The sequence below is a fragment of the Onychostruthus taczanowskii genome, unplaced genomic scaffold (assembly GCF_017590055.1).
Source record: "Onychostruthus taczanowskii isolate IOZ18803 unplaced genomic scaffold, ASM1759005v1 scaffold15, whole genome shotgun sequence".
Taxonomy (NCBI): Eukaryota; Metazoa; Chordata; class Aves; order Passeriformes; family Passeridae; genus Onychostruthus; species Onychostruthus taczanowskii.
This window is the reverse complement of record NW_024498685.1, coordinates 10,351,809-10,362,504: the sequence shown is the minus strand read 5'-3', so window position 1 is coordinate 10,362,504 and position 10,696 is coordinate 10,351,809. Positions and strand designations below refer to the sequence as shown.

Below are 10,696 nucleotides of genomic sequence, written 5' to 3'. Positions count from 1 at the left end.
GCGCGGCTGGGCCGGGCCGGGCCGGGCCGGGCTGCGGGAGCGCCGAGCGGCTCCTCCCCGCTGGGCACAGCGCCGTCCGTGGGCTGAGCTTGGGGTTAAAGAGCCAAACCTGGTTCGACCTGCGGGTCGTCGTCCTGTTCCCATGTCGGTGGGTTCCGAGGTCTGCGTGCTCGTCGCAGAATCGCCGGGGTTGGAAGGGAGATCATCCCTTCCAACACCGCTGCCAGGGCAGAGTCACCCGGAGCAGGTGACTCCGGAACGCGTCCGGGTGGGTTCGGGATGTCTCCAGAGAGGGAGACTCCACGGCCTCCCTGGGCAGCTGTTCCAGGGCTCTGCCAGCCTGGATGTAAAGAAGTTCTTCCTCGTGCTGAGGTGGAACTCCCAGTGCTCGTCTCTGGCTTCGGGTAAATGCAGTGAGCATTAAAAACTGACATCAGCAGCGCTCTGCCGCTGCCGAACAAAAAGCATTCTTTTTGTGTATGCTCTGCCTTTCCAATTATGGGGCTGTTCTAAGCGCCCACTTCGCAGGGAACTCTGCAAACCTGTTACTCGTTCCCGAGGCTCTCCCCGTTTCAGCTGTCTCACAGGTTTCACACCAGGTTTCTCACTGTTTTCACACTGCAGCGCACCCACAGCCACCTTCACCTGTTCTTTGCCATGGATTTCACCTAATGGTCTCACACAGAGCTGTAACTCAGCTGAGTTGCCAGCTCAGGGAGTTTTCCAGCAAAGCTCTTTGCTGGGCTTTGACCAAGGGCCGTGAGCACGGTGGTTTCCTATGGTTTTGTGGTGGCAAGTATCTAACTGCAGTCTGAGCCTGCAGATACTGAAGTTTCTGTTGGGGAGCCTCCTGCCCTGCACTGATGACACCTACAGGTTTTCATCACCTCTGGGCTTTTAACGTTTTGTGCCACCACGATTTAATAGTAACAGCAGAGCCTGCAGTTCTGACAGTTGTGTGCAAGTCAGGGAAAAATATTTATATATACACGTGTAGCTGAAAAAACCCTGTTCTTTTTTCTTTAGGCATTATTTTACTGAATCTTAGGCTGATGTACTTGGGCTGAGCACACTGATTTATAATGCTGCAGCACAAACACAGTGCTCAGCTGGCATTGCGGTGTCATTTCCTGATAACCGTGGTAGAACAAATTTGCTCAATCGACAAGCAAATGTGTGGAACGCTACTTGTTATCATCCCATTAGCTTCATGGCTTATGTATATACTAATTACACTGTATTTAAGCTGAGGGCATTCATTTTCTGTTGCATGTGCTTGGTAAGAAGGAATCCAGTAGAGAAAATGTTAAGTGTGTGGTTGCACATGAGTCACACGTTGGACATCGTGACACGGCAGGGTTTCTGTGGTGACAGCAGTGCAACAGCAGCTGGATTTCCTAAGCTGCTGTTTAGTGGGGCAGGCTGGGGCTGTCTGCAGCCCCTTAAATAGGGACAAGAGCCCCTGACTGGCAGCAGGGCCACCGATGGGAAATAAGGGGCTGCAGGAAGCTGTCTTTAATTTTCAGCCACTGCTGGTAGGAGGGAGCCATGTCAAAGGAGTTTTGATACCATTTACAATATTGAACAAATCTGGACATTGTTTAGAAATTTATTAGCAATTTTAAAATAACATCATTCCTTAGATAAAAATGCAATCTTACAGGAATATACATTTGTCCCACACAGAGATGACCCTATAGCTCACTGGCGGGCCATTCGCTCTAACTTTCCTCTGTTGATTTTAAAACGTGCGAGAGGGCAAGACGGACTCTGGCACTGATGACAGGCTTACATGACGGTTACAAACTGTACAGCAGTATTTACAAAAGCATTTCTGTGGGTTCATGAAAACTAGATATAAAAGTGTGGAAGGAGGTAAAGAATTGAGACAGGGAAGGGCTTGGGTGGAGGTGCAAGGGAGGGCTGGGAAGGTGGGCAGGGAGCGTAGGGAAGAGTAGGAGAGGAGGTTTATATCTGGACTGATTTATACTTGAGAGAGGTCATTTTACAGCTCTGGGCAATTCAAATGAAGGCAAAACACTTATATTTATCAACATTTATAGCTGATGATCAGAGCAGGAAATGGTGCTCCAGGGCCTGAACTTAAGAGGTGCTGAGGAACCCCATCTTCCCTGAAGTCACTGGGAGACACGCAGTACCTGCCGGGCCAGACCCAAACCGTGCACAGACAGTACCCCCAGACCTTAAAGCCTTTGCATCCTGCAGTGCTCAGTCCTTGGTGCTGATGTGAATTCAGACTGAGTGAGAGATCAGCTCCTAAATTACACTTTTGCTCCAGAAACCGGACTAGATTCCAACCACTCCTTGCCAGAATTCACCCAAAGTGACTCATCCCTTGCTCTGTCAAGCGGCAATTGTTTGGAGGGAGATTCATCATTCGGAATTGATTTTTAAGGCAGTTTTATAAGTATCTCCCCTTTTTTTTTGTGTGTGATGCAGCAATGTTTGTCAGAGATATTTACAATGTCACTCCTCCTCCTCCAAAATCTTCCCACATTCAAACTGTTAAGACTAAATAAGCTTGAAACAATCATTTCTATGAGCAATCATAAAGTTGATGATGCTTAGATAGTATTGGCTGCCAGTCTACCTAGGTGCTTGAGATGGGAACAGACTGACTTAGGATGCTTAAAATACTGAAAGCATTTCAGCCTAATTAGGAAAGAACTAACAGAAAAACACAGGTATTTAATCACCTGAATGATGATGCCAGCAAATGGTGTCTGAGTTTGTGGTTCTGTCTCAATTAGGAAAAAGCTTTGGAAAGGGGCTGTTGGAAGGCTGGCAGAAAAATCTGTGGTTGAGTGGAGTGACGCCTGCTCTTGCCTGGGCCTGTCCCAGCTCCCCTGGGCCTGGGATGCAGCCGCTAATCCTGGCCTAAGGAAAGGACCAGGCAGAGGCAACTTCAGGCCGCAGGAGTGGAGGCAAAGTGCCTGACATGGGGTAGAAAAACAACAGCATGGGAGTGTGGAGACAAGCTCCTGATCCTGCCTAACTAAGCCCTTGGTAATGCTAATGAAGATTCCCTCATTACATCAGTCATTGGTGCTGCTCCTCTCAATTAGCCCTTTAGAAAGGGACTTGATTAAGTTGCCTAATTGTCCCCTGCCACCTGAGATCTCTGCCGTCCTCTGGGGCTGGGAGCTGAGCCTCTCCCCACCAGCTGCGGCAGACCTGGCAGAGGATGCTGTAGGGTATCTCAAATGACAGTGGACACCCACGCTGAGGCAACTGAGTCGAGCCTTGTGCCCCTAAAGAAGGCCTGGTTTTTATGCTCAAGTGTTAAGTTCCCTGTAAGGGGGAGGAGAAGAATGGAGAATTTAAGTAGAACACTAAAGTTTGTATCAGAAGAGGGGTTTTTTTTCCCATTCCAGTGTCATGCTACTGAGTTTTCTGAAAGCCATTGGAGCCCAATCTGTCTTCAGAACAGGACATATCTCCTGCTGTGCTTCTGCCCTCACCCACCCAACCTCAGGGAGCTGTAGCAGCAAGGCCAGAGTGGTTTCAGCTTTCCAGAAACAAAGCAGGAACAGAGATAAAAGCTCCACGGACTAAGATCCCATTAGAAACTTTCTGGATCCCTGGGCTTGCTCACCCAGAGTAAAATTTTTATTAAAGTTTCACAACATTCAAAAGAAGAAAAAAAGAAACCCTGTGCAGCTATTGAGAATTGTATTTCTTAGAGTCCTTTGAAGAAGAAAATAAATGGGGGAAAGATGTAATTAAATTTTTCAGGGCCCAATTCTGTCTTCCACATCCTTTGCATCAATACAACCTCCTTGGCCTCTAATGCCCTCCAGCCTCACGTTAACAAGATGGGAATTGGGGCTTCTGATGGCCTGAAATGTTTTCTTTATATGCACTACAGTTTTCATTATGAGAACTGATAAAATCTCACTGCTACCAGAAACCCCTGACTGGATTCTACTTCAATATTGTTGTGCTCCAAATTCCCCATTCAGTGTTCCTCTCCCCCCCAGTGCCCCTGCTGTGGGGACAGTCACAGCAGGACCATGGAAGTATCTCAGGATACTCAGTTCTGTCTCAGTAGGGCTGCTTCACTTCAGCTCCCTGGACCAGTGGGTTGGGGTTTCTCATCTACTCACACAAAGCAAGGCCTCCAACTCCATCTGTGACACAGGTGACCGACCCCACGGGCTCGGGGTGCTGCCACCTCGTCTGGCTGTGTCTGTGTGCAAACGCGCATACATTTCATACAGCAATCTGAAACTCAGGCAGAAAAGACACAGGAGCCTGGCTGAGACCCATACAACTGTTATATTGGCGTCAGTCTAAAGAAAGCAATGATACATTGCTTTGGAAATTATCAAGAAATGTAAAAAATGCATTTGCCCTTTTTTTTTGTTGTTGTTGTTGTTGTCGTAGTCACTGGGGCAGGGTTGTGAGTCAGAAAACAAAGCAGAAATAGATGCGGTTCTGTACATGGCGCCTCTCTGGTTGTCCCTCCGTGCTGGGGTGTGGTGGGCAGGGCAAGAAAACAGGCGGGACCCCTGCAGTAGCAGCAGCATCTACACCATCATCGTCCACATGTCCAGCTGAAGAGGCAGATGATGCACAAAAGGTCTGTGGACAGCGAAACTCCAGCTCTGGATCATGAGTTCCACTTGCTTTCCCATCACGTCAGCCACACAGAAATAGGGAAGAAAAAAAGAAATGCACCCGATGTGGCTGACCCAGTACTGTCTGGACTAATGAGCAGGAGTGATACAGGGAGGAGGTCTGTTGTTTTATAAGAAATGTCTTTAGTCTGCAGTGTCCTCTCACGAGTCAGATGCTCAGAGGCAAACAGCAGATCATTTTCCCCATTCTTTCCTTCCACGCCACTTCTCAGCCATCGGTTCCTTCAAAGCTTCCGTCCACAGCACAGGGATTGTACCCACCATCCACTCCCTTACACAGGGAAACACTCCAGGAACTAAACCTGCCCCCTCCTTCCCACTGTCCCCCAGACTCTGCCTCACTCGCAGGAGGCAGCAGCTCTTTGCTCAGGCCTGTCACAATGTGCACATTGGAAGTACCTCAAATGAAAAAAATGAAAAAGAAAGCCACCCTCCCCAGAAAGAGAAGTTTGCACAGCTGGCACCAGCAATTACCAAATGTAACACCTACCCCTCAAACTGCAGAAGTCATTTGCATTCTCTGCTAGCCATACATTTTCCACTCTGCAGCACCTACGGGGTCTTCCAGGAGAGAGCGGGGTTTTCCCTGGCCATAGGCTCTGACCCCCGAGGAAGCAACATCTTTCACCAAGAATGCCTGGGGCCCTATCCTTCCTGTCATTTTCCTTCCCATCAAGAAAAATCCTAAAAGATGGGCTGCCAAGCATCCAAAATGTTCATTGTCACCACTAATTTAGGTAAGCACTGTTTCTCAGGAGTGAAGAACCCCTGTTTGCCATTGGGAGGGTCAGATGGACTTTGCAGTGAAAGAAAATGAGTTAATGAGAAATGAGAAAATGCCCTTACATGACAGCCAGGCATGGGCATTGTTCCCTTTCAAGTCCCTTTGGAGCACATCAGCAGCAGCGAGCTCTCAGGGAGACACACGTGTGTGCCCATCTCCACACAGGGATGAGAGGACGAGACTGACCCACACCAGCTGGTCACCTTCTCCAGGGAAGCCTTGAATTATGACTTTGATGACAGATGCTTGTACAAATGGATTCATATTTCGCTAGTAATTTGTTTTTTTCTAAGGTATCTTGAGCTGATCCTGGCCAGTTCAAAAACTACAGACTAAAATACCCTTTGCTATTTCTCCTTTATGCCCCAGAGAATCAAGAAGAAAAACAAGAGCGTCACAAAAATAATGTAATCAATGTATGCAGTGAAGGGTGTTCTTGGACATCTGCAGAAGCTCAAGATTTGAATCAAAGTTTAGCTCTGAGTCAGATCACACCTCAGAACTGATCTGCAAGTTTGTGAATCATCCTGAGGAGGAAAAAAAACCCAGCAGTAGTCTAGACAAAAACCAGCTGCATAAAATCTAACAATGCCTGCCTGTTTGTTCAGCCTCTCTCAGGGTTAGGGCCAACCGTCAGTGTGAGAGTTTCACACTTACCGGTCTGGAATTGTGGCTGGGACATGCTGTGGTGCCAGATGTTTTCTGACTTAGTACCATCCACTAAAGTCTGGGGAGAGAATTGAGACCATGCACAGGAACACCAAAAAGTCACTTGGCACCTGCATCTTGACCAGCCTGCAGCAATTCTCCTCTTAAAGATCTCTCCCTCTGCTTTCAGCCCAGACCAGGGTTAGATAGCTTTACTTTGCCAACTGTTCTGATTCTTGCATTTCTTATCCCAGGATCCTGCTAAAATTGATCTGGGTTCAGCTATTTAATAAAATAATTGTGAAGCCAGATTTTTTTCCGCCCTGCTCCTCAAATTGCTGGTGCCAGCTGAACTTGTAGGATGGATCTGCCAAATGGGCTTTGGGGGTCTTGCCACCCTTGAGTGGGACAGGACCTTTACAGGAACTGAGCAAAAGGAAAGAAAACAAAGCCTGAATAAAATGTCCCAGTCTCGGGAAGAAAGATTCTCTACTGATAAAGTCATCGTGCACGTTAAAAGGGAGTGAGGAAGAAGGAAAATGAACACAAGATATGCAAAATCAGTAACGTTCAACCTGTCAGTGGATTGCAGAATAGTTACTTACACCAGGTACACTTTGTTCATCGTACAAATTAAAAAAGGAAAAAAAAAAATAAAGTAGTACCCTTTCCCCAACCACACGTAAAAAAGCACTTAAAAGTTCAAAGGTAAAGCTTGGCACATTCCAAATACGAAATGACTCACTTGACATGCAGCAAAATATACAAGAAGTGATTATTTTTTTTTCTTTTTTTTTTTAAACAAACTTAATTCAATTCATTATCTTTGCTTGGCACAATTGCAATTCATTTTAAAAAAATATTTGAAAAATACTGAAACTGACCTGAATTCAAGTATAACGGTTTCTTCAACAGAAACATTATCAATGCAATAAAACATCACACGGAATATATCGAAGCGTAACGTCTTCTGGTTTGTTTTTCTTTTTTTTTGTTTCCCCCCACCCCCGTAAATTTTTTTTTCTATACAGTTTTAATGCCGACACAACTTACAATTTTATTTTAAAATTAATATTATTGCATTGTTTTTGCATATCTTGTGGAACAGAAAATGCAAAGTTACTGATTCCCTTTTCGAAAGCAGAGACAGTGGTTTTGTTTTTGCATTCGAATGGCCCCAGATACAGATCTCCCACAGGCAGCTCAAACCAGGACGTGGAGAGCTGCTCTTACACACACACACTCACACACATGCACACACACTCGCTCCCATCGCTCCCACACTCACAGATACACTTAGCACTAAAAAGAACCCAAATCAATCACTCAAATGTGCAAGACTATATCAAGTGCATTGCCTACTATCTTTAAATTATAAAACAACAACAACAAAAGGTTTCGGTTGCTAGTAAATAAAATTACAAATCCTCGGTGTACATAATGGTTGGTAAAACTCATCTATCATTGTACTTCTACCAAATTCCAATGGAGAAACCACCCCCACCCCAGTTTAAATAATACAACATGATCAAACCAATTTAACATCTGCAAAGGTGAAAATAAACCAAAACAAAAAAAGGTAGGTGATTACAAAACTCTGTAAACACTCCCTTCTCCCTCAAAATAATAATAATAATAACAACAATAAAATAGTCAAAATAAAAACTGCAACATGCTTTCAAGAAAATACCAAACTGCGAAACAAGAAGAACTCTGCACAGGCCTGGCGGCCTCTCAGCCCCGCCGCCATGCCTGCTCTCCCATAGGCTGGCACAGTTGGCGCGCTAGCTCTGATTGGCCAGCAGGAAACCGCCTAAACTCGGATTGGCTGGTGAGTGACCGCCCGAGCTCTGATTGGCCGGCAGGGGCCGCTGCCGGAGTCTCGGCAGGGCTGGGCTGCGCCTCGGGCTTCTCCTGCTTCCTCCTCCCTGTGGCCGTGTGGGAATCCACAGCAGAAGTCTTCCTCTCCTTCCGAATCAAAGGGCCTTGGCTTTATGGAGACGGTGAGGCTCATACAGAATATGTGCAAAATGATTTTTACAAGCAAGGTTGAAAGACACCCGTTTGGCGCAGGGTCCTTTTGGCTAGGGCGATCCACAGGAAGCTGAGGTTCCCCTTCGTGCTCCGGAGGCAGCTGTCGTTCCTTGTGCAGGGACTGAAAAAAAGAGGGAGCTGGCTCTCCTCCTCTTCTTCTCCTCCTCCTCCTCACTCTTCCCTCATGGACACGTGCTGGGGTTATATCCGCTCCTGAAAAGCTTTCTTACACCACCCAACTCTGCGACTCGTCCCAACAGAAATGAATGAAGAACGCTGTTCCGGTTACTCCAGGTCACGAGAACAGTGAGGCACTTCTGAAACAAACCCATTAGGAACATTGAAACAAATAAAAAACCAGCATCGCTTCCAGCCCTGGCAACTACAGGCTGCTGATATAAATCCTGCTGTCCTTGAGCTCCTCCTGACTTATCCTACAATCCGGGTTCTGCACCTCTTCCTCTTCCTCTCCTGCACTGTCCTGCCCTGGGTCCCTGCAGTTAGCAAAAGGCAAGAGGTTGCCATTGGGGCTCTGCTTGCTGTTACCATTGAGAATGTTGTCTGCTGCATTTTCCATCTCTTCTATCGTCATGTCGCAGGCGTCTGCGAGCTCCTGGGTTGTGACCTCAATGAACTTTGGATCTTGAGCAAACTGCATCAGTCCTTCGGAAATCAAGACCTTCAAAAGCAGGCGGGGAACCAGAACACAAAAGACACGCGTTAGTACCCTGCAGCACCAACCCTGCCACACCTCCAACACAACCCTCCTCACTGCTGTGTTTCCTTCTCCCATTCATGATCTAAACCTGGGAGAAGGGCTCTCCTACTCCTGGCACTGCTGGCAGCAGTGGATCTGCTGCCCTGCTCCTCCAGGGCCATGTTTCTAGCTGGCCGTGCCACAGCATCCTCGGTGCCTGCGCGTTCTTACCGCTTCCACCAGGCTGCTGGCGCTGCCGTGGAACTGCCGGCTGCTCCCTGCCGTCGGGCTGGGCACGGTCAGCGACACCGGCCGGGCTCTCCTGGGGCTGCCGCCGCTCTCCGGGTACCGGGAGCCGCAGTGCACGGACGGCAAGCTGCTGTTGAGCTTCTCCGAGGAGTCCGCCCCTTCGAGGCGCAGCGTTGGGATGCTCTGTTGCGGCCAGCCCCGGTTGCACGGCGTGGCCGGGGGCGTAGCGCACAGCCGAGAGAACATGGTGGGGGAATGGCTTCGCTGGAGCAGGGGACTCAGGCCGGCCACTGCTAATGCCTGCGGACACAGGAGGGACAGCGTGAGTCAGGGCTTGCAGGGCTGGAACAGGAGGTGCTGGAGAAATCATCCGACAAAGGCCCGGAGAGTCTCGAGGCTTGTGAACACAGCTGCCAGCTCCTTCTAGGGTTTGGATGTGTGCTGCAAACTCATTTTGCAAGCTTTCCTTTAAGTGGTGTACCCTGTGCTAGTGCCAAGCGCTGGATTGGAAATTTTCAGAAACCAGAGTTCTTTAGCCTGGGAGCCACGACACTGCCAGGAGGGATGCAGCCCCATTCCCACAGCACTGCCAGGAGGATGCAGCCCCATTCCCACAGCACTGCCAGGAGGGATGCAGCCCCATTCCCACAGCACTGCCAGGAGGGATGCAGCCCCATTCCCACAGCACTGCCAGGAGGATGCAGCCCCATTCCCCTCAGCTCTGCCAGAAACACCACCTCTTCTCCAGTGGGGGAGACAGCAGCTCATTTTCCCACCACTGACACCACACACAGCACAGGATGTTATTGCCAGTTGCTGTCTTAAGTGTCTGCTGAGGGAACCTGAACAGATACCAGATATGCATTTTAGATGTGTGTGCAGCTGGCAATAACCTGAAATCCACCACTGGATTTTAAGGCGTCTGCTGTTGGTGGGAGGATCAATATCTGATGATTATACTTTCAGCCATCCAGTCCTTCCTGTAATCATGTACACAACCTCTGAGTCATTCAGCCTGCTCTTAAAACGAATTCCTCAAGAGGCCTCTTGTTGCACAGGGCCTTATTGATGGTGACTGTTTCCTTGCTCTATAAGCAAGACTGTCAGAGTCATAAGCTCATCTCACAGAGCTCGTGGCTGAGCAATGAAATAAATGCATAGAAAGATGGAAATAAATGCTACAAAAGGGTGTGGATTGTGTTGTGGTCAGGCTGGGGCAAGGCTCTGTATTCAGCCTAAGCTAACTGTGCAGAAAGGCACTGGCAAACTTCCTGCTCTTCAATGCCTGCCTGAAAACATAAAGACGTGACTTACACAAGACTTAAACTTGCCCTTTGGTGATGCTCCTTCCCTCCACTGACCACAGTGGGACTGAACTGATTTAAACTAGACAGCTCACTTAAAGCTATCTAATGTTCAGTGAAGCTCAGTCCATCTGCCACTGAAATCCTTGGGAACTGATAATTATGTTGTGCTGATGACTTCAGTGTCAGGAAAAAAAAATTTCCTTCTGAAAAAAGAATTCTTAGTCACCTGCAAGTTCACCAAGGTTTTCTCAGTAATTAGATGTCAGACTCCTATCAAATTTCAATGAGGAAGAAAGCCCTTAGAACTTCTGAATAA

General features: G+C 47.9%; 1 protein-coding gene across 6 annotated transcripts in view; it reads right to left on the bottom strand.

Annotated features, from left to right (window-relative positions):
* Positions 1-4,280: 4,280 nt before the first annotated feature.
* Positions 4,281-10,696, bottom strand: part of CACNA1C (calcium voltage-gated channel subunit alpha1 C) — a 454,995-nt gene continuing 448,579 nt past the window's right edge. For all 6 annotated transcript variants that reach the window (XM_041398795.1, XM_041398796.1, XM_041398797.1 and 3 more), the window contains 2 exons: positions 9,056-9,373; positions 4,281-8,806 (listed from right to left, as the gene is read on the bottom strand). In XM_041398795.1, the coding sequence (XP_041254729.1) occupies positions 8,510-8,806; positions 9,056-9,373 (615 nt within the window). In that variant the 3' untranslated portion in view covers positions 4,281-8,509. The remainder of the gene's footprint in view (positions 8,807-9,055; positions 9,374-10,696) is intronic.